General features: G+C 37.3%; 2 protein-coding genes across 2 annotated transcripts in view; one reads left to right on the top strand and one right to left on the bottom strand.

The window, feature by feature from the left end:
* Positions 1 to 20,865: 20,865 nt before the first annotated feature.
* On the top strand, positions 20,866 to 22,599 carry ccl20b (chemokine (C-C motif) ligand 20b). The gene is made up of 4 exons (XM_005730440.2): positions 20,866 to 21,124; positions 21,230 to 21,332; positions 22,018 to 22,092; positions 22,200 to 22,599. The coding sequence occupies exons 1-4, from the start codon at positions 21,043 to 21,045 to the stop codon at positions 22,249 to 22,251; spliced, it is 312 nt and encodes a 103-aa protein (XP_005730497.1). The 5' UTR covers positions 20,866 to 21,042; the 3' UTR covers positions 22,252 to 22,599.
* Positions 22,552 to 25,094, bottom strand: part of LOC102205046 (toll-like receptor 13) — a 28,667-nt gene continuing 26,124 nt past the window's right edge. The window contains exon 4 of the mRNA XM_005730441.1: positions 22,552 to 24,313. Within this exon, the coding sequence (XP_005730498.1) occupies positions 24,073 to 24,313 (241 nt within the window). The 3' untranslated portion in view covers positions 22,552 to 24,072. The remainder of the gene's footprint in view (positions 24,314 to 25,094) is intronic.

Here is a 25,094-nt window from a genome sequence, read left to right as displayed (position 1 = left end):
GGGGTGTATTCATTTTTGTGTCAACCAATTTGGTTAAAACTGAAGATTTTGTGATCTAAGTTATAATATTAACCTTAATTTCATGTTATGGAGTTAAACAAATGTTCAATAAAACTCAGCCTTGTGAAAAGTTTGGAAAGTTTGGTTCTTTTGTTCATTGAGCAGCTCATTAAATTTGTACTTTTTAAAGTGGGTGTACTCATTTATGCTGAGCACTGTATATATTATATAAAGAAGGATGTGCAAGTTCTCACCATGTGTGAGCTATGCCATGCTATGTCAGGGCTAGCTTAGCTTAATAAAACACCAAAATGTAAGATCTTAATGCGCTGTATCATTAACAAGTTATAAAAATGGGTCAATTGAAGTCAAAAGCCATCAATTTGACCATCAAATATTCGAGTTCAGCCTCTTAGTCATGTTCTGTGACAGGATGCAGTTAGCTAATGATGAGTATTTCCTTGAAACCTTACTCTTTCTATCACTATTTTGGCATTGATTGGTTTGTGCAACCTAAATATGCCAGTATAGAGTCTTAGTGCAATGTCCCAAGATGTATGAAGGAGAACATTTTACAGAAGCCGTCTAGACTGTAATACTGCTGCTGCTGTGTTAGTACATTAAAGGTGTTTTTAAAACCCATTAATACAAGGCTAGCCTCGCGTTGACTTTGTCTACAAACATTAAAAGCCAACTAGAAGGCTAACATCAGGGAAGTCCCAGCCAACTGTTAAGGCACTAGTTTTTAAACAGGGAATGCCCATATTCAAATCAGGCAATGTTTTTTTTTCTTTCATCAACCCACTCCTGGAACTTTTTGCTCAAATATAGTGCAACGGCAAAACTAACATGCAAACAAAGCAATCTATGTTCACCACCTTTAGCTATACTGTTGTTGTTTGTTTTTTAGCTTGATAGATTATAAAAAAATTCAATCATTTCCAGTAAACACCAAATTATATTGGCTTACAGATCTAGTATTCATGAAGTGAACCTTTGTTGAACATCATGACATCGTCCTTTATGCATTTATACAGAAAAAAACATGCTGCAAGCGGCACTACATGAGAGACATTTCCATTAGGAGGCAAGATAAAGATCACTATTTTACATGTTTATAGTGAAATAAATGTATATTAAAAAATACTTGTATGTGCATGAATATGTTAAGAAGCATATTTGATTGTTTGTTCCACTTTTTAAAATTTATTTATACAGTAAAACTGTTAATTTTCATTTGTTGCCTCAAGGCAACACTGCGCAGTTAGCCCAGTTTTTCTTCAGGCAATATAATGCATTTGAATATGTTTGTAGAGATGTGTTTGTGTGCATTTATATGATCATAGTCAATGTTTTTACTTTACAATCTACTCATAATTACAGGACATAGATGTAAATAGCTTTTATGGAAGGAAACCAAGGGAATGTGCACTCTCTGTCCTCAGAAAGTGAGGACAGTGAGCTTTCAGGGAGTGACAGTGAAATAGAGGAGTGGATCCCTGAATGAGGTTTGAGGGTCACTTATGAGCTCAGGGGTCAGGGGTCAGTTGGTAAAGTAACTGTGTCTCTGTGTGAGTTAGTGCCCACATAGGAAGCAGGTCTGGCCAGGATCTGGTATCAAGTCGGCACTGTTGGCTGACTTCTGACATGATAAGACGTATGTCATCCAGATATGGGCCAGGCCTGGCATAGATGGCACTGTCTATGTGATGGCATGCCACATCTGGCTTGATTGTGGCTTGGCTTATGTGGCCCAGGCCTACAGAAAACAGGTCTGGCCCAGATCTGGCATCAAGCTGGCACTTCTGACTGACTGGTGTTTTGGCAGAGTGTATGTCAACCAGATGTGTGCCAGGTCTGGCAATGAGGCCACCGTTTAGTCAAATTTTATGATTGATATATTATTAGGGACCCTAAAGCTCCCCCAAAATAGGGAGAAATATTTTTTTCCCCAAAAATTAAAAAGTCATGCAGTAGAGAGATAAGATTCATTTTCTGGAGACTCAAGATTTACTAGAAATGAATCTTGATCCATTTAATTGTCACTGAAATATTTCCAAAGTGGTGGACCAACCAGCCAAATGACCAGCGTTCATATCCAATCCCCTCTGCTTTGTTTTCCATTAGCCTGTCCTACAGAGTGCATGATTTCTTTGTCAATGACTATTAATTATGCACTGCTACATATCGTTTTGCCAACTAATAAAACAGTGTGGTTTTGAAATTCAGACAAACCGACCCTCACATGTGTATGGGCTCATAACATTGTCTTGCCAGTTAAAGAGGTCATATTTAAATAACTGAATTGACATTAGAACAGTCATAAAGGTGGAATAGGAAATAATCTCTTTACACTAGCTAAGCTTTTTGTCCATTACCTTAAAGCTGCAATTAAAATATGTATCATTATTTCTAGTAGGTACTGGAAAATAGATCAGTCTTGTTAGTTATTTGGAGCAAAGCACAACATGCTCATATTTACCAACCCAACAGGTTTCTCATACCAAATACATTCCACACGTACACGGAAAAAGTAGATTTGTTTTGGCACTTGCTTTCAAAACAGAACAACTGACAGGTATTTTATTCAAGGAAGCTGAATGAATGGATCAGTATTTGTTCTTGTTTTCTAACTATTTGGGGTCTCCAAAAAGATCCTGCTTCAAATACCGTATGTACCAAGTCTAAACATATAGCTCCATCAGCTGTGGTTACCCCTTGAGAAATTTGACACTTACACATAAATCTAATAACCAAATTTGAATTTTAGCAGCTTGGAAAGAACCAGGAAACACTGGATTTGTTTTTATTTTCACTGTGGTTAACTATCAGAGGTGTTTTTTTCCATATTGATGCATGGTCTTGGTGCCAACAGGGTGCATGTGACTTAATCATGCACCAACATCTTATTGAGAGGTAAATGTTAGTGCATAAATGTTAATGACAGGATGTTGGCATGTTTATCACTGAGTCCCTTTGACCATTAGTATCTTGAGTGCTTGTTTCTGGAATTCTAGGAATCTGTTTTTGCTCTTGAGCTGTTAAAGTTCACATGACTTTTCACACCAAATCCTCAACTTGTGCTGTCTGAGCTACTTACCTTTGTCTGTCCCTTTTCTTCTTCCACACTTTGCCTTGGGGACCTAAATTTTCATGCTATCCCTATCACAATTGCCCCTTTGCTGCAGAATTATTCCCACTGCTAGGCTACTTCAACATCACTAAGCATGCTAAAACCCCAATGATCTCAGAGGTGACACGCTGGAGTGTTTCTTTGGTATAACTCCTTTAGATTGTCAGTATCTCCTATCCCCTCTGTAATCTCCCATCGCCCTGCACATGCAGTGTCACCAGCATAAAATCTCATACAGGAACATCAAGCCTGTTATCGCATCAGACCTAGCTGACAACACTGAACCTGCTTGACTCCTGACCACAGACCACACAGTGGATGGCTTAGCTGTGTGTTACTATAATGTCTTGGCTCACTGCTTTGACCCACCACAGATACTCTTTCCTAACATAAAACTGATTATTTTTGCACCCTTGAAGCTCCTCACCACACTCCCCTACCCTGACGCCCCTGTCCTTTATTTCAAGTTTCTGGACTTTTACCTGGCTCGATCCACCAGCGGCTATTACAACATCCCACCTCCCTCACACTCCCATTCTATCCTCACAATTTCTTACTGTCTGCTCCATTCCTGCCTCAGTCCTGCCTTTCCTTCTGCTCTCCACTGGATGGTGTTAATATTACTGAGTTGGTTATCAAAGCTACTTCATCAAATCATCCATCACGATGGGCTCGGTTATAACTGCTAAGATAATCATACACACTCATATCACAGCACAACACCCTCCAATCAGCTCTGTCATATATCACTTGTCAACTGCCTGAAAGATATCAAAATCTGGATGTCAACCAATTTTTTTTTTTAATTGAACAACAATACAAAATATAAAAACATAAAAGTCATTACCATGCCCTAACCTTCATTTCACCGTCTCTGGAGGTTGTCCTGGTTTCATCCTAGCATATCAAATCTAATTAAATCTCTAATTGTGTCTTCTACCACTTCAACATCTCCAGACTCTGGCCTTAACCCAGCAGCTCAAAGCCCCATTCATGTTTTTATGATCACTTTCCGGTTTAGTGCAATGGTTTTCTGTTTGGTCTGCCTAACAAAGCTGTGGACAAACTCCAATATGTTCAGAACTCAGCTGTCAGAGCTCTTACCTGAACTAAGTCCAGGCAACACATCATTTTCACCCTCATGCATATCCACTGCCACCCAGTCAACTCCCATATTTCCTATAAAATCATTCTGTTCACCTACAAGTCCCTACATGCTCATACTCCAGTGTCTATTGCACATTCTCCTTCTACACCCCATCTCAGACTCTCATGTGTTCCTCAGTTAAAAGTCTAGTCCCATGTAGCTGATCATGTGTCCTTTGTTGCTTAAAGCTTTTTCACTTGTGCTACCATTTTGGGGATCGGCCAGAGTTTTGCCTTAATCTTGTGTCATGCATCGTGTAGTATACATGGGGTAATGAGAAGCGATTGACAACTCACAACCAGCTCCCGATCAGCAATCGTGTGGTCACAAGAAAATCAAACCTGTTTGAAATCCCGATCGCCCCTCGTGAGGGTATTCCACTGTTGAAGCAGTGCCACGAGCTGATTTTACGCAACCTCTCAAACTGTGCATGTGCAAACACAGAAATGGACATGAAAAAGATGGAGCAGCATGGCAGTGCAGTGTGTGTGCAGTCGTGTATGAGCACACAGTGTGAGCACTCAGGTCATATCTGATATCGGACCGTATAGTGTGAGAACATGCATCGTGACCTATGAACTTCTAACCCCTGCAATTCAGTCGTACAGTTTGAGCAGGAGCTGAAAAATTGCACAGTGTATGCCCAGCTTAAATCTGAAACACTAGTTTCTCTGAAATCTACAATCTAGGGTCAAACCAGATTCATACTGTAGCTCACTACAGTCTCGGAGTTAACATACAGATTTTCAGTTTGAGATACTGTCCATTATTTTGTGATTTCTGCAGTTTTAAAAATATAAACATCAAATAAGAGGTTAATCCACTCAGTCAGCAACAGGAAAATAATTTAATAAACATACAAACAATGCTTTTTAATGCAGTCTGCCTCAAAAACAGAAATAGTAACATAAATCCACATGCTTGAGTATATGCAGCAAGTAACTGATATGCTTATGTAAACATTACAGACTTCAGTGAAAATAAAATACACACATTTTCATACCTTCCAAAACAAAAAGATTATTGCAGTCTCTTGCTCAGAAGCAGGAACTACTCTTTCTCTGCTTAGGCTTGTGTACTCCTTTCAAAGCTTTATTTCTAAATAATTAATGAACTGGTGGATGTTGGTGATTTTTAACAAAATATCTGTTAATCCAATTTTCAGTCTTTTTTGGTGGAATGGACTTCTCATTAATGCCAATCACATTGAATCTGCATTGCTTTTTGTAACTTACAGTTTTTTGCTCTTTTGGTAATTCGTTTGCATTAACCTTAACATTAACTTTGTGTTTTCTGCAGCTAAAATGAATACTGTGTCATAATACTCTGGTCCTATGTGTGTGATAAGATCAGCTCACTGAAATCTTACCTTACATTTCTCTTGGCTATTGAGATGGCAGAGATATCCCTCTGTCTTCTCTTTGCCAATAACTCTCTCAGTTTCCACAATATGAAGCCATAAAATGCCTGAAGACATGTAGTTATTGAGTAAGAAATAGTTTTGTGAAGGCTTATCCTTTTTCTGTTGATGTGTGTATCACAGTCCTCTTTGTTCTCACATCTGTATGTCAAAAGTGAAATATGAAGTCAAAGCAATTGCAGTTGGAGATTAAAGTTGGAGATTATGACAACACGACTTGGACACTGGAGCCAGTTCTAAGAATGACATTGTAACACTACCATTGCTGTTGTTCATGTCTGAAAGGCAAATAAGATATATGGTATAAAATTACTCTCTTTGCTTATCGTTTTTGTGATCTTTTGAGTCTCTGAAGGTTAATAGTTTATAAATGACTGAGTATAACAGGAATGAGAGAAAGGGGTGTCACAATGTCATGCTAGCATAACATATTTGTGGACATTTTTTCCCAGTTTTTAGCTATGCAGTTTGTTTGAAACCATCAAAATGACATCACTTCAACACTTCACTTCATCATTTACATGTACAAAGCCCCAAACAAAGAGCAACTAATCATCTTGATCTGGCCTCAGCCCTCAGATATTGTTATTATAATATAAATAAAACTTTGTTTAGTTTGTTTAGCTAAAACATGTACAAAACACATTTTGAGAATAAGTGCTATGTAGGCATGCTAATTGTAGCAAGGATATATTAATTAATATTTGTGCAGATATTCAGATACTGTTCTTCTTCCTGGGAAGTTAGCCATTCTTTCTCCTGTTGCTGCATAGATAGAAAACAATCACAATTAAATTTTTATCTTTAGGTCCTTGTTCAGCATACAATGTTCTTGTTCAAGAAGCAATTAAAATGTGTTTTGTTTTTGTAGACTTGTGATATTACAATGATCTGTATTTCTGAAAAGCTCTATTTTCAGTGACTGTGAATACATTTGAATGAAAAGTCCCAATACAAAGAAAAATCTCCTCCTTTTGGTTTCTTATTATTATATCTTATATCAGTTGCACGGAAGTAGCTGTAAGTAATTTGGACGCTACAGCTTTAAGCAGCTGTGCGAGCTCCCGCGGACGGTAATCACGATCACTGTCTAGCACAACACCTGGAGCTAAGGGGGCAAAACAATCGCATGGGTGCTGCTGTTTGACTGAGGAAGATTAAAGTAGTCGTGGTAAGCCAGTCACACGACCACTTAAAGACAAAGCAACAAGGTGAAATATACCAGTTTTTAAATTAGTATATATCACCTCTCTGCTTTTTTTTTGGTCATAAGCAGAGAGTGCTTGCTAGCGCTGTCCTTAGACAGTATACGCAGCATTTTTTCTTCAATAGTTTCATCACGTTTACTGTCTAAGGACAGCGCTATCAAGAGAGAGAGAGAGAGGAGAAAGAGAGAGAGAGAGAGAGCAGAATAAGAGAGAGAGCGAGTTTTGAGATGTGAGAGATTTGGAGTGTGTAGTTAATGTGTTGTCTTGTGTAGTTAGTGTGTAGTGTTGTGGATAGTTTTGTGTTGTGTGTCAGAACAATGAGGCGACTGCTGTCTCCAGGTAGAAACAGGAGTGATACCCCTGCTGCTGTCAGACCTGCAGGTATCAGGCTGTGATGTTCTCCTTCATAGTGGACAGAAATTTTTTTTTTGGAGTGGCACAAATAATTTGTGTGGCATCTTATTGAATGCAGAACAGCTGATTGTTCTGTAAATAGTTTGAAATGGTTATTTAAAAAATCAAGGTAAAAGGTAAATGGATGCAAATAACTTTGTTTTCAAAACTTGTGCATAGGATTTTAAAATTGACCATTTATATTTGCATTTAAAGTTATGAAATATGATTCATTAAAGATATTTGTGGTTGTTACAGTAAAAAATATAACCTTTTCTACTCTGATTTTATGTTTTTTGTCTGATTTTAGATCAATTGTGTTAATACAGTATGTCAAAATGAAAACATAACTGTAAATTCAGACACGTGAGGTTGTGCTGAAAAGGATGATACCAAACAAGTCAAAGTAAATAGTTTTTAAAGGTAAAATGTGGAGGGAAAATCAAAAGTAGTTAAAAATGGCCAATTATACCCTGGACCCCAGAGGGTTAAACATTTTTTTCAAAGTAACGCAATAGTTACTTTTCAAGTAATTAATTACTTTTAGAATATTGTAACTCAGTTACTAACTCAGTTAGTTTGAAGAAGTAACTAGTAACTATAATTAATTACTTTTTCAAAGTAACTTGCCCAACACTGGTTACAGGCCACTCAAGAGGTTTGTGCATCTTGTGTGTGTGTGTGTGTGTGTGTGTCCACATTACCACAAGCGTTCAACGAGTTTGTGCATCTTGCGAGGTTTAGGATCCACACATATGTACCGGTGTCTCCACTTAAGCACACTTGAGGAAAAACGGACAGAACATAAAATTGTTAACATTACAACTTCAGTTGTAAGGCTGAAGGATTGGAAATTTGAAACACTTGGGAATAAGGTCATCTTGAAAGAAAACCAAGGGCATGGAGGGGAAATGATATAAGGAACTCTAGTTCAGCATCACAGCCAGAAAAGCACAAAAGAGTTTTATCTTACACGGCTTCAATGTTACACCATTCGGTAATACCCTGCTTCCAGCAAAGCTCCACCTTTTGTCTATGTCTCAGAATAATGTTCACAGCACGGGGTTTGGTGTATGATGTACAGCAGCCCTGTTGCCCTGTACAAACATAAACATGCACACATGGGTTAAAAGGTCAGCTTATATTTGAATCAACATGTGTTGTCACACGTGCTCTGTTTGGACAAAATAGTAGTATAGGAGGTTCTTTATGACCTTTGCAATCAGCATTAGACTAGCAAAGATAAGAAACAAAAGAATTCTGCAATCAGAAAGTCCAAACTGGGTGATAATAAAATACAAATGAAGCATTTTTTTAGAGTCAAAATTGCACAAAAATCGCTTTTGTCAGTAAATGTCTAACTTTAAGATAACATCCATAAAGACTTTGTTATGGACATCTGTGATACTGAATGAACTCAGTGGAGTATTTTGTCTGGTGTTCTGGCAACTGTGAGTATATTTAAATGGTAAATGGCCTGCATTTGTATAGCGCTTTACTTAGTCCCGAAGGACCCCAAAGCACTTTACACTACATTCAGCCATTCAGCCATTCACACACACATTCACACACTGGTGATGGCAAGCTCTTCTTTTAGCTCTGTTTGACTCTCATCAGATAGTAGCTGACAATGTCGGTCTGCTCTTTTTTGTTTGGCATTTTTTGTGCTTGTTTGCACCAAATCTGGTGAATTGCATTCATTTTTTGAGTAATAGTGCAAATTCATGTGCTCCAAATCAATTTCTGACCCTACATCTGATTTGTCATATGTATGTGTCTCTGTACGTTTTTACTAACTTGTGTGTAACACCAACCTGCCAGAGGGTCTGCAGATGGAAAGTAGCCCATGGCTATAATCTGGCATATTTACATTTGTTAACATGTTCATTAATATGTATTGCCCCTCTTTCTAAATAAAATAAATAAATAAATAATAAATAATTATCATGTGATGACCATGGTGATATGTTATTTATGAGCAGTAACCCTGATAACAACAAAGGTACAGTAATTATATACTCCAAACGTGCAACAAGCATTAACAACACATAATAAATATCACATCATATTAAAAGCAACCTAAAGGCATAAGAAACCAAGTAAAAACTACTGCACAATTTTAGCAGTCTGACCAACCAAAGAGGATATGAGCCAAAGGTCTGTGGCGCTGTCACCACAAGCAGCTTTTCTCATTATATATGCATCTCTTGCATCCATATTTTAATTGAGATTTAAACAAATAGTTTCTCAAGGCATTCTGCTGAGTTAAATCAGGATAATAGAATTTGCATAGCTCACTAAGCTGGGAAAAAAACATTAGTCTTATCATTATAATCTAAGAATGTTTCAAAAAAAGCTTACCTGCACCTTGACATATATGTTTTCTTGTCATGATGATGGCAAGGGAACAAAATCCCAGCATAAGATTACAAAGCAACGTCATTTTTTAACTGAACGCAGGAAGTTGTGGGTCTTGTTGAAGTCCGGGAACGTGTGTGAAGCTGCCACAAGTATTATTTAGGATACTCAGGGGATTTAGAGGGAGGGCTTAGAATCACCTTTTTGTGTGTTATTCAGTGACATTATTACACAAGGACAATATTTAACACGGCATAAATGCGGAACACACTTTTTTTTCTGTAAACTCAGTAGGTTAAGTTTCCCTGAAATGTCCCCCAAAGAAGTTTAATCGTGATGCATATACAATTACAGTCATTTGCATTTGCTTTAGAAAAGAAATCTTGGCTTTTGTTAAAGTCCAGGAATAGGTGTGAAGATTGAGCTTTAGTAAGTATTGTTTAGGTAAGAAAACTTTGGGAGATTTGGAGGGAGGACTTAGAATTAGCTTTTTTCTGTGTTATTCAGTAACTTATTACTTAAGGGCAATATTTAACTGTGCATAAATGTTGATCATTCTGTTCTGGGTCAACTTCCTCTTAAAATTTTAATTTCCCTTAATATTCTCCTTGGTGCATGTACAAGTATATTTGCTTCCTTCACACAGACTGACGCAACCTTTGTTCTTTGTCAACTCAGCAAATAATTTAAGATTAACCCTTTAAGACCTACCATAGAACCAAGTCCGCCAGAGCTTATATTATATTTTTACATGCTGTGGAGCCATTTTTGGGAGCATTTCAAGTTGCTATACATCAATACAACCATTATAGCCCAGATTTTAATAATATGTATTCATTAAGTGCATAGTAATTACATAAATTGCAAAAAAGTGCAATAAACTACAAAAAAATTGAAAATCGTTTTTGATTTCTTAACATATATTTGTAGTTAGAGAAATTTAAGAGTCTTATCCCTCAAAACTGTAAATACAAAAAAGTTGCACAAAGTAGTTTCCCACCACAGGAAATTTATTTTGAGTGTCTTCATAGTTTTATTTTTGAAATACACTAATTTTTATACACTGCAGGAAAAACGAAAATAAATATTATACTGCAAATTTGCAAAAAAGCAGCATATGCATCAAAATAAACTATTTCCAGCAGTGCAATATGAGTCCTAAGCATCCCAGAAACGACACAGAAAGTCATAAAGTCAAAGATAACTTTTAAAAAGAGCAGTATAGGCCCTGAGGCCCTGATCGCAAAAAAGACTACATTTCCGCGAAAATGACGTCACTTCCGGTTTCGGCCAGGTAATGGCGGAAATTCAAAAGTTCGCGCTGACGTCTATTCCAACGTAGGAAGTGTTTTGAACAGCTGATCAGATCGGTAAAGCGTGTTTCTGGAATATTATGTTTTTGTTCCTGCAAGCGCTTTTTATGCAGTTTTTGCAAAGCTATATGTGGAAGGAAACCGTGACCTAGGACAAGCTGATGGCATCAGATGTAAGTACAACTCCTCCGGTTTCATATGTAAAAAAAATTTTTGCGCTAGCTTACGTGGTTGCAGTGCTACTGGGATTTAAAAATAGTTATGCATAACAGAGCGTTCCCGCTCCGATCGGCTCTAAAGGGTTAAGATCAAAGTGTATTTTCCTAACCTTGGCACCTAATGTAATCTCCAAACCTCTGAAACCTTTGAGGTCTAGTTTAGAGCTCTAGAGTAGAAATTCTACCATGAAAAACTCTTCGCCCCTTTTCTGATGTGTTATTTTTGTACATATTTCGCACACTTACATGTTTTACAGTGGGGTCCATAAATATTTGGACATAGGCAACTTTTTCCAGTTTTGGTTCTGGACATAACCACAATTAATTTTAAATGAAACAACTCAGATGCAGTCGAGGCACACATTTTTAGTTTTAATTCAGCAGACTGAACAAAAAGGAGAGGAACTAAAACATTTTTAACACAATCCCTGTATTTCAAGGGCACAACAGTAATTGGATAAATTAATTAACTGAAATTAAAGGTTCTTTTCTAATACTTGGTTTAAAACCCTTTGATGGCAATAACAGCCTGAAGTCTTGAATTCATGGTGATCACCATATGCTGGTTTTCCTCCTTTTTAATGCTCTGCCAGGCCTTTACTGCAGCTTATGAGTAGCATGCACCTTACAGTGAACCCTCTGTATTTACTTTCACAAAATCTTCTCTTTGTGGTTGACTTGGATATCAATATGCCTACCTCCTGAAGAGTGTTGTTCACTTGGTTGGCTGTTGTGAAGGGATTTCTCTTCACCATGGAAATGATTTTGCGATCATCCATCACTGATGTCTTCCATGGATGTCCAGGTCTTTTTCCATTGCTGAGTTCACCATTGCTTTCTTTCTTACTCAAGATGTACCAACCTGTAGATTTCGCCACGCCTACTATTATAGTAATTTCTCTGATGTTTTTTTTTCTTCCTGTTTTCGCAACTTAAGGATGGCTTGTTTTACCTACATGTAGACCGCACGTTGTCTGTTCACAGCAAAATCTTCCACATGCAAGCACTACACCTCAAATCCGCTCCAGGCCTTTTACCTTCCTAATTTATAATTTACAAATTTTTATAATTTATAATAATAATAATAATAATAATAAAGTTTATTCATAAAGCATACTAAAAAAACCAAGGCTATACCAAGGTGCTTGACAAAATATGATAGGATAAGGGAGATGGGAGAGGGAAAAGAGAAAGGACCCAGCACGTATTAAATATAAAACCATGACAATCATAATACATAAAAGTAATTAACAAAGCATAATAGATAAAAATGTGTCAACACACACAAAATATTAGCTAGATGGAAAAGCAAGATTAAATAAAGTCTTTAACTGTGATTTAAACAATGGCATAGAGTCAGACAAATAAGAAGGAATTACTCACCTCTTCCCAGGAAATAGCCTGTGAGTCAATTTTCAAATTACTTTCGGTCCCTTTGAAAAGAGGGTGGCCCATGTTAAGGAGCAGAAACTCCTAAACTCTTCATCCAATTTGAATCTGGATACCCTCAAATGAAAGCTGGGAGTCTACACATTATGTTCATGTCTATTATATAACAATAACTGGAACATTTTGGAACACTTTCAGTATACGGATAAAAAGACAAAACTTTTTCAGTGTGCAAATATGTAAGGACCTAACTGTGTATCATCAGACAGAATTTCCATGTCAGTCTTGGACAGATTGAACAGGAATACCAGAGAGAAAGAAGCCAGGAGAATAAATCAGAATTCCTCCACTAAACTAAAGGTGTACTCTCAGTGGCAGTTGAGGAATATGAGAACAGCTGGAGATAGCAATAATGGAAGAACAGAAAGATGCAACTCATAACAACAATGCTCGATGGCTGGTAGAGCTAAGAGTAGACCAAAGCAACCTCCCTGAACAGGATCCAGTAACCATCACAGAGGAAGATATCCAAGACAGAGTCTCAAGCACGAAGAGCAGGACAGCACCAAGCCTTGATATGATTCATGCCTACTGGTTAAAAAAGATAACTCCATTCCATGAGCATCTGGCACCACAAATGAACCAGCAGCTAATGGATGAGATACACCTGGAATGGCTAACTGAAGGCTGGGTAGTCCTCATCCCCAAGGAGACTGTAAGACCAGACTGACCAACCTGTGCACCGCCTGGATTGATTACAATAAAGCCTATTACTCAATGCCTCTCACATGAATCGTGGAATGCCTAGAACTGTACAAGATCAACAGGATCATAAGAGCATTCATCAGGAATTTAATGGGGATGTGGCAACAACACTAGAGCCCAACTTCAAACCAACAGCACAGGATTTACCAAGGAGATGCTGTATCCCCACTGCTTTTCTGCATGTGCCTGAATCCCCTCAGCCAGATCATTATCAAGACTGGCTAAGGATACCCGCTAGGGAATGCCACAATCATTAGCCACCTCCTCTATGTGGATGACATTAAGGTGTATGTCATGAGTGAATAAGACATTGATTCACTGAACCATACCACTAAGATCTACAGCAATGCCACTCAGACTGAAGAAGTGCAGTTGGATGATAACCAGCACACTGAAACGGTATTTTAAGGAGAAAGAGGGAAGTCGAAGACTAGTGAATGTCAGAACCCACTTTTCATGATAAAACAACAAAGATCCATGAGTCAACCAGAACTGTTGACAGCTGAAAATTAGTACAATAACTTGGAAACACAACAAGAAATTGTGAGTCTCCTTCCTAAAAAGACCTCAGTGTTCTCAGTCAGTGTTGATTTTACTCTCTGGGATCCCCCCTCATTACATCCTTTTCTTTGGAAAGGATCCTCCTCCTAGTCATTGTTTTACCTGACATGGACTTTTTGAGTGTAATTGTAAAATGAGAAGCGTTCATCAGTACATGTGCATATGTATATAAAGAGAGAGAAGGTTATCCCATTTCCTTCAAACTTGGACATGTTGTGTGTTCATTTAAGTGATATATATTCATTAGCTGTAATAGTTATTTGAGTTACTGTTTTCTTTCTATCAGCTTGAAGAAGACTGACCATGGTTGATTTCTCTTTCAGACTATTCTCTGCAATGGTTGTGGTAAAAATGATAAAGTGTGGGAAATGTGCCAAAGTCATTTAAATTTTCTTTGTTGTCAATTCTGATGCTTAGTTTCAAACTTCAGCACGGAATCTTGACCATGTCTACACGACTAAATTCACAGAGTTACTGCCATGTGATCAGCTGAGTAGATATTAGGATTTACAAGCTTAAGTTTTGAACAAGTGTTTCTAAGTATCACACAGCCTGCTGTCATGCCAACCTGCACCATTAATGGCTTAGTTGACACTTTTCAGCAAAACCAAGTTACAAATCTTATTTGAAGTATGTAATTTAAATTATTGACTGCATTAACCATTTCCATTTGTTTAAAGAGAAAATTAACATGCAATCTGCCCACCATATTAACATATTAACAATAAAACAGTTAATGTAGAAGACATGTACAGTACAAAGACATGTGCAGTCTGAACAATCAATTAACCTTTTGGTTTCTGATATATGTTCAGATTTATGGGTGCTGTAGCTGTGTAAGTGTAACATACAAAAATAAAAGAACTCAACATTTCTCTTATTAATACAAGACAAAACAATATGGCACATACACTCTTTGCTGTATTTTTAATTTAAACACTGTACCTTTTATGAGTTCTTTTTTAAATGTTACCATGAATTGCATATTTTTATGTGTGTCTCGGATCAACAGAAGCCGCCTGTCATATTTACATGTGCAAAATTATTGCCTGAAAACATTTTTCCAAGGGGCAATATACAGCGTCAAAAGATTAGATTGCAACCACTGTTGAATGAATACTTTCACTTAGCTAAGTGTGATCTTTCTAGGAAATTTAAAAATGTATTTATTTTAAAGGGCACCTTTTGAATTTGTCAACACATGTTTAAACTTCCAAATGACCTCAAAGTACATGCAAACTCTGACAGGTTTGTTTTCACCTGCACTTTAATCTCTGTTATGTTTTTCCCCGTGTAGTTGCATCACCAACAAGGAAATAGTAGACTGGCACATCGTTGCATGTGATCAAAATATACTGTCTTCAGCAGTTGCTATTTTTTAGCTCCTCCAGGCTGTGCTACAAATAGAACATACATTTTATTTAGGAATAGTTGAACTGTCGGTCACAGTGTTCTCTGGATTCCATGAGATCTAATGGAAAGTATTTAAACTATTTACTTATTGTTATTTTCTGAACAAATGAGGCCCAAACCCTGGAATGACTAGCATTTAAGATTAAGATTTGATGTCTGACATAAGGTCTTTGATTAACATGAGTTTCAGACATTTTTACATTTTGCTCTACAAAATAAAACACACGTTAAGAAGTTGTAAAGACTGATTTGTAAATAAGAGGGGAGGACAGATGAAGGAACATTAGTTACTCAGGAAGTGCGGAGGCTTAGGAAGGAGGATGTGAGGGCAGCTATGAAAAGGGTGAAGACGCAAAAGCGTCTCTTCCTGTTAACATATCTGTGGCTTGAGGCCAGCAGATGTTTGGATCAGACTTTTTAACACATGAGAGAATGCCTGAGGAATGGAGAAGAAGGGCACTGTTACTATTACTGTTCAAGAAAAGGTGTGATTTTAAGAGCTTTCGTAAGTACGTAGGGTTAAAGGAGATGAGTCGTACCATGAAGCTATGGGAAAAAGTTACTGAAACTAGGTTAAGAAGAGAGGTGATGATCAGTGAACAGCAGTATAGCGTCATACTGAGAAAGCTCTTTACATATGTGGTGCTTGCTTTGAGTTCATCATAATGTACAGAGAAGGTCAAAAGAAGTTTCACTGTGTCTTTTCTGGTTGTAGAGAAAACAAAGACCTCAGCCAATCGCAGCAGATGGCTGCCCTCCCTGAACCTGGTTCTGCCAGAGATTTCTTCCCGTTAAAAGGGAGTTTTTCCTTCCCACTGTCACTGTCACTGGGAGTGTTTGCTCATAGGCGCTCACCTGATTTTTGCGGTCTTCTCTATATAACTGTAAGATCTTTACCTTACAATATAAATCACCTATAGGTGACTGTTGTTGTGACCTTGCACATTATGAATAAAATTGAATTGAATTTATTTTAATTTGATATGGGTGCCGAGAGAGGAACTATGGTACTGCATGGGGAAATCAGGAACAGGGAGGGTGGTGCAGGACATGTATGAGGATAGTCAGAAAGTGGTGCAGCAGCAGTGACAGTTGGGTTTAGGGTGGGCTAGATTACATCAGGTATTGGCTTTGGGCACCTTCTTGTTTGCAGTGGAAATGCACAGGTTAACAGACGAGTACAAGCAGGCATCTCAAGGGACTATGATGTTTGCAGACAATATTGCACTGTAGTGAGGGTAGGGTGAAGGTGGAAGAGAGCTTGAAGAGGTGGAGGTATGCACTGAAGAGAAGAGGATTGAAAGTAAATCCAAGCATGCGTGTAAATGACAACACAGGCGTAACAGGAAAGTGTAGAAGATGGTACAAGACCTACACCGCCATATCCAGTTTGAAGATAGCGGTGCAGAAAAAAAAAAGAAACCTGGAGGTGGTAGAGTTGAAGACATTAAGATTTTGACTGGGAGCGACCAAAACTAGTAAGTTTAGAAATGATCAGATTAGAGGGACAGCTCAGTTTGAGTGAGACATGTACAGAGGAGGAATAGTGGACATATTGGACACATTTGCCTGGCAGCATGGGGCTGCCAGGCAAATGAAAAAGAGGTAGACTACAGAAGAAAATTGATGGATGCAATGTAGAATGAGATGAAGAGGGTTGCTGTGACAGAATAGGGGTGTTAGGGTTAGGAATACCTGAGCCAAGAAGATGTAAATTTTGACATGTGCATGAAAATGTGTCACAGAGGTGTTGCTGCACATCAGCCTTCTAATGACTCATAAAAGGAAATGCAACCAGTCAGTGTAACAAACAAAAAAGACTTTCTCAAGGAAGAAATTATAAAATGTATTTCATAAGGCTATCACAGTCTGAGGGTTATCTAATACATTCTTTTGAAGATATTAAGTCCAAAGTCAAACCAGTTTAACGTCAAAACTTTGCTTTGCCTGTCATTGCTTACTGACTTTAAATATATTATCTCCCACTGCTGGAAATGCAACTTCCGCATGCATGACCTTTGTCAAAGTAACATAACTGTATGCCATTTAAAAGTCTGTTGTGGAGTTGCATCACCGAGTGCTGTAACACTAGCAGTTCAAAATGTCATACCTTTTTGGTATAGCATATAAAACAAAATAGTCAGTGAAAGGGTTTGTATTTGCTTGTTTTTTGTCATCAAGCTGAGTGCCAAAAGCAGTTTAAAGTTACTTAAACTACAAAGAGAAAGTTGTTACAGTTTACTCAAAGGCTTCATAGCCCATAACATCAGCTCACAGTTTGCCTGAATTCATGATTTGTATGCTAAGTATGTCAAATTTGTTTCTGTTACTTTTTAAGCTTGACTATTATGTTTGCTATTGTAGCCGAAAACCTAACATTTGGGGACATATTTATTTATGGTCAATGCATTCAAAGAACTTTTATGATGTTAAAAAGCTACTGTCACCGTCAATTTTGACACTGAAAAGCAAGGAAACAGGTATTTTGCTACTGGCTAATTGTACATATTTTTAGTTTAACTTTCACAGTGCACAATTTTGGGACATGAGTATTTAAGAGAACAAGATCTACCACTGTTTGCAGCCTGCAATTTACTGCCCATTTCCCTGAAATTTAAGAAGAAAAAAAAGGATGCTTGATGTGTTATTGATAGTCTTCACTTTATATGAAGACTAACAGGACAAAAATAACTGTTTATTGATGATGTGACACAGGACAGAAGCAGCTGAATGAATTCTGAGGTGTTTAGTGTCTGCTCCAATCCAGCTAAATGCAGTCAAATTGATTGGGCGGCATTTCATAATACAGATGGACAAGGACCCAAAACACACAGCCAAAGCAACCTAGGAGTTTATTAAATCAAAGAAGTGGAATATTCTTGAATGGTTAAGTCAGTCATCTGATCTTACCCCATTGAATATACATTCCACCTGTTGAAGACGAAACCTCCGACAGAAACGCCCCCAAACAACAAACAGCAAGTGAAAGCTGCTGCAGGTTGGTACATCTTGAGAAATAAAGAAAGCACGGAAGACAACAGTGGATGATCGCAGAATCATTTCCATGGTGAAGAGAAACCCCTTCACATCAGCAAACCAAGTGAACAACACTCTTCAGGAGGTAGGCATATTGATATCCAAGTTAACCATAAGGTGCATGTCACTCAGCATGAAGTTCAAGACTTCAGACTGTCATCGCAAAGCAAAGGGTTTTTAACCAAGTATTAGAAATGAACATTTTATTTTCAGTTATTTAATTCGTCCAATTACTTTTGAGCCTCTGATGCTTTAGTTCCTCACATTTTTAGGTATTTTTTTGTTCAACCCACTGAATTAAAGCTAGGTCATTTACTCACAGTTTACCCATTCGGTGTGGTGAAGTATGGGACTTTTTGCAAAAGAGTAACTGTTTAACATTCTAATCTCTGATAAGACAACAAAATCTAAAATAGGTGCCAGTAAGATAAGCTTCCTTGAGCTGAACTATTTCTTCTAGGGACTTTTCAAATATGCTGTGTAAGAAACATGGTGAAGTTGAGCCATGTTGGGGATTTTGACTTTCCTATCCTCTGGTTATTTTGTTACACTTGTACAAGGTAGATGTGCGCGTCACAGAAAAAGGATACACAAACAAAACCTCCCCACATTCCTTTCACATGCCTTCCTTTCACAAGTGAGTGAGAGCAAGTCACTAATTAACTTGTCAGCAAAAATGAGGAAAACAAAGAACTACAGCTCAAAGGGCTTAAGTTGCATTAATTCATACAGTTCATACAATTTGAGTGCAGACTTAAGTCAAAGTTAAGTTTAGCAATTTGTTGTCATAATTAATCGTTTCCACCTCAGTCTTAATAAAAAGACAGACTATAGCCTACTTAAAGTATTTCAGATGTTAAATACAGCTTACAGTGAGCAACAATAGCACCCTTGTTCCTGACCACAAAAGCCTATTTTTTCTCTTTTTTGAGGCTTCATGTTTGGATTTTGGGTGTGGCTATATATATTTTTAGACAAAGGGGTAGATATGGGAAACAATAACCTAATGCCAGTGTGCTAGCTTGTTAACAAGGTTTAATTAACTGTGATTATAGATGTTCTAAATTTGGCTAGCAGCAATCTAACAAAATATGCTAAGTGGAAAAACCCAATAGCTGGCTGATACTTGCTCTTGACACTAACCTCAAGTGGCCACTAGAGGAACTGTAGTTTTGGTCATTTAGCTGAATTTCATTCAACCCCAGCAGTAGCATTCTACTAGTGCCACAAAAAAGCATTTTTGTCTTTAGATAGCAAGATGCTAATATTCACTGATAAACTACTAATCGTTTGCTTGCAGTTAAACGGCATTATCAGCATTTTGCTCAGAATAGCTGGTAATGAGGTCAAGAGGCTTAATAGATTCAAAATTGCCTTTTTGCCTAGCTTTAATATTGTTTAATAGCTGGTCGAAAGTAGTTAGACTTCATAAAACATTCAAGCCACATTCTTCGTTTTGAGGGAAGTTTTGATCTTACCGTTAAAAAAATCAACAAAGGCAGTGTAAGGACGTTGGATTTCCACTTCACCTGAGACACGAGGCCTAGTGACCAGTGACTGAGACTACATGACTGCCCGGCAACCACTGATTTCATGGAAAAGTATCCCTGGAACGGTTCCAAGTAGTTACTGGAGATTGGGGATTACCAAAATGGTGTCTGAGAGCAATCATGCAGGTCTATTGACCAGACAGTGACCGCATAGTCCAGTTGACGAGTGGCTGCAATTTTTTTTACGTTTTACAACCACTTGGTGGTAAGTTAGTGAATAATTGCATGACAAGATATCTGTTTTCACTGGGTTCCATGCAAACTACTGCGGCAGTGTATTAGCAACCACGAGCAATCGCAAGGACGTTTTTGGTCTAGCACCCTTTTTACAACCAATTTCACCTAGTGACTATTAACAACCTCCAGCAAGCTTTCACAACCCAATAGGCCTGTCTAACTGAGGCCTAATAAATGACTTGTTATAACAGTAAAAAAACCCTCCAAATTGTTCAAAATCGAATTGCTTGTAGTAGGTTTCCCAGCAGATTCTCTGTCATTTTGTACAAAACTTACAAGACTGCTATTCTCTTCAGGTCTCCCTTGAATGAAATACGAGTTAAGCTGCTTGACTTATTATAGACCACTCCAGATCCAGCAGTGCTATAGGCTTTAAGCAGGAACAGGTAAGAAACAAAACAACAAAAATGCAAATGTTTATTTGCATTATTAATCATGCCTACCAGGAGGTGACTCATTTGGTTTCAAAAACTAATTCCAATTGTATAGAATATGACATACATTCACATAATACTGCTTTAAAAATGTACTTTACTGATATCTGGTTTCACTTGGAATTCATTCTTCAGGGAATCAGTCTGCACATGAGTCCAGCGCCAGCCAAGCTCATAGTTCAGGCTGCCAATGTTTAACTTTTTTTTTTTTTTTTTTAAACTTTATTTCCTTCCATGTCAGGGCCAGCTGGAATTTTTTCTATTTCCTGCTCTGTTTCCAATGTTTTAACAATGACACAAAGGATTACACAATCCTGCCCGACGGGAAATTCCGAGAGTCGGCCTACTTAAAGGAGTGATCACCAAGTAGCACTTGTCACACTCTCTCTGATCGCCTTCAGGTGTTACACCTTTTCAGCGTCAGACACAGAAAGGCAGAGTGAACGCTCTCAGTTGGCTCATCAACCATGGCAAGCAGGAAAACGTGTCTCATGGTAGCTCTGTGCTCCCTCGTCATTATCATCAACTTTTTTGACAGCGCACAATCAGGTATTTCATACTAGTTAATATTTTAATGCACTTTCACTAATATTGCCAGTAGTAAGTTAAAAGTGTGATTTATAGTGGATTCTTTGTGCGTGTGTGTGCTTACAGCGAGCTGCTGCCTGAAGTACTCCAATCGTCAGCCTCCTTGCAAACGGATTCTGGGTTACACCATTCAGAACATCAATAACGCCTGTGACATCAACGCCATCATGTAAGTTATAACGGTTTATATGGAAGTGTAGCATGATAAAAGCAGGTAGATTCATGAGGAAATAAGACATCTAACAAACTAAAACGCTAAGAAGTAGTCAAGTTGAAGTTTAAGCAAGTTGTGCATTTTTCTAGTTTTTGAGTAGTTTTTACTCTGTACAAAGATTTTAGATTATGGAAAAGTTTATATATCAAATGTATTATTATTACATAAAAAGAGAAATGCTCACATTTAAGAAGTTTAAGGAATGAATTAAGACTGCTCATAAATATCTGTTCAATCAGTTTATGTGGGCCAACTTAAGTAGTGGTATTCTCAAGGAAAGACTATAGATAGGAAACTTAACCAGTAATGTGATACACATGTACAAAAACCAGCAAGAGCTAATGCCAATCTTTCATCCTGGTGTCTGGTTATAAATTCTGTGTAACATATCTTATCTGCACATTTCACCTTGTGGTGAAAAGATAATGGCTGTGTGTGCTTGGCATTTGCGCTCTCTCGGACGGACTAAACCTTGTGTATCTAAATAGCAAAACAGCATTTAATCTGTGACTAAAAATCAATCACGATAAGTTCAGGACGCTCTGCAGTTAATAATCAAACTAACACACTGGAATGAAACTCCATCGAGAGAAACTGTATCTTGAGGGTAAATGACTGCTTTCATCCTCTTTCCCAACAGTTTTCATGCTCCAGGAAGGTTTGTGTGTGCCGATCCATCAAAGCCGTTGACCCAGAAAGTGATGAAGTGTTATGAGTAAGTATAAATGCCCCTGTGGTGTATTGTTTGTCTGTGCCTTATATTCACTCTCAGCTGCTCAGTGAGTCAAACTGATCTTATTTCATTGATTTTGTTTTTTGCAGTGAAAAGAAGCGGAAGACCAACAAAGAAAATTCTAACAACAATGCATCTTAAACTCTCTTTAAGTGTTCTTATCTGCACTAATATTATCATAATAGTAAATCTACACATAAATATAATTTGTTGTGTGACCTTTCCTTTTATTTATTCTGTTTTATAAACAGGGAATAGTAGTATTCTTAATACATGTGTGAGCTATAAGCTTTAGTGTTTCAACAACAAAAAAACTTGTGCTTTTTTTAAAGTAATGTAAAATATTATTATTTTGTTATATGTATTATTGTTTGATTTATTTTCTGAAGAAGATGAAATATAAAACCCTGTATTTTCAGAAAGTGTGAGATAATTATTGTATTTAATATTTGTCAGAGAATTTATTAAAAGAGTTATTTGATAAAAACACATGTCTGTCTGTATGGACTCCACAAACAACCACACGCTGTCAAATCTTTGTCCTTATTGTACATCGGGGAAAAAAAGGATCCTAAATAAAAAGAAATTAGCTGACAGTGATTAGCAAACAGTGATAAATATGTACAATACCATATTTATAAGGTTACATCTCTGTTTAAAAGGTTTAAATCCTAGTGTTAAACATTGGAAAAAGAACATCAATGTTTTTTCCTGTTGTATAACTGGAATACAAATTAAAGATGTTCTTTATTTAATGTAATTATTCATAGAACAAAATATTCAGAATGGAAGGAATATGATCACAAATGAAGGGATATGTTTAAGTTCAGTTCATTCACATAGACTGTGAAGTCTGAAAAATTGAGCCACTGTAGAAGAGTTATAAACCTGCTTTCTTTCTGATGGCCAGCAAGGGGTGATGCCTTTTGTTGCATAGACAATGGGAAAATAGCCTTTTAGTTGCCTCACTCTATGATCTCAGTGAACACTTTTCTTATGACTGTATCTTGTCAGTCACTAGTTTGTGTCTTACTATCCATATGATTTTAATTTAACAAACTTTGTTTCTTAGTAACTGTGGGGAGGCACTTATAGATGGACAAAATGTGTTACCTATTAGAGAAATAGTGGTTTAATTGGATAATTCCAATGTATCTGAGCTTGGTACATCTGTTGCAGGATGGTTTTATGGGTTATCTTAACTTTAACTACCTAACTCTTCAATAAACAAACCTGTGGGTGAACCACCTGTCTAATAACACTGGCATAAGTAGAGGGTGCAAAGTTCACACAAGCCAAAGAACAACAGACATCTTAATGAGGAAGGCTGAAATAAAGTTTGAAAAGAACTGAAATTACTTTTACAGTGCATGAAATGTGATTTTCCATTGTTATGTATCAGCAGTGACTAAACAAGGTTAGTAATTAAACCAAGAGAGATATTATACTTTAGACTTGTTTAAAAGGCTTTGTTTGCATTTATTATACATATAATGTGTCCTTTATCTACGATAGATATAGTAAGATATTCTTATATATTCATTATGATTCTCAGTCATTTATTATGTAAGTTATATTCAGTTGACAATCATTGTCTCTTACTTCTTGCAAAACTTCTTTGTTTCAGTAATGCAAAAAGACGATGTATGATTGAATGAATTATGTGCAGCATTTTAATCGACCAAAATGCTGACTCTGTAATACTTTGATTAACAAGAAATTGCAGTGAAGTTATCATAGACATTTGTTTCATCTTTTCTTGCTTCACTGGTTCTGTTTAAAACCAACATTTCTGTAAGTAAGTACAACTTCAAATATTTGCTGGAGAAACACTCAAAACTTTTAAAATAATGAAACATCAGAACACTGTAAACTATTATCATGGAATAAAAAAATAAAAAAATAAATCTATAACCTTTAAAAAAGAGAATAAAAAAGAGAAAAAAAATTGCTTTAATTTCCTCATGGCACAGTTGACACAGTGAGAAGTAACATCTTTCCTTCTGGATCTTCTCTGGTCTCCAGAGCCTGGCAAAGTTTCTCCCAGAACAGCTCGGTGTGCTCTCCAGCCCGCGGCCAGCTCAGGTAGGTTTTCCTCTTTATCATCTTTCTCATGCGGTGGTAAGGAGACAACAGATAGCTGGGAATCTCCTCCATGAATACCAGGATTAGAACGTCTTTCTGCTCATCAAACAGACGGAAACTAAAGATAAGAGGGAGAAAAGGGATGCATAAGTACTCTCTTTAAAAGAGTAAAGTAATGAAGATAATACAAAAATAAATGAAATAAACATGTTTTAAGAGAATAAAATAAAACACCTGTGAACATGGCAGATTAAAGAGGAAATTAAAAGCTAGCAAAAACCCCCCAAAAAACGATGAAATTTTAAGCATGCCGGTGTAACCTAACTGTACAGTGCTGCACAGATCAGAAAATCACATAGTGGAACACAGTCATGTCAAGTCCTCTTCTTTCAGCTGTTCCCTTTAGGGGTCACCACAGGGGATCATCTGCCTCCATCTCAACCTATCCTTTTCCGCCACATATAGTAGATGCAGTTAAGCACGTCCTGCTTCACATCCATGAACCTCCTATGTGACCTCCTAAGCCATCTTAACCTTGCCTCTCAAACTTTGTCTCCAAACAGGTCAACCTGAGCTGTCTCTCTGATATTCTCATTTCTAATTCTGTAACTCCCAATAAAAAGTGGAGTAATTTTGTTAGGCTGGCCACTCATGGGAATTTTAATTGCTGTTCCAAGTTTTGTGGATAATGGCTCTCACCATGGTTCGCTGAAGTCCCAAAGTCTTTATAACCCCTTCCAGACTGACAGACGTCAATGACTTTCTTATCTTTCTTGAGCTTCTTTAGATCTTTGCATGCTGAATTGCTGTTTGAGATGTTTTACCTTGTCAGGCAGGTTCTGTTTAAGTAAATTATTGATTTAACAGGTCTGGGAGTATCAGGCCTGGGTATGGTTAGT

This window comes from Pundamilia nyererei, unplaced genomic scaffold, assembly GCF_000239375.1.
Source record: "Pundamilia nyererei isolate P.nyererei 1_Seehausen unplaced genomic scaffold, PunNye1.0 scaffold00037, whole genome shotgun sequence".
NCBI classification, from domain to species: Eukaryota; Metazoa; Chordata; class Actinopteri; order Cichliformes; family Cichlidae; genus Pundamilia; species Pundamilia nyererei.
Note: the sequence above shows the minus strand (reverse complement) of the source record. Positions and strands in the feature narration are given on the sequence as shown.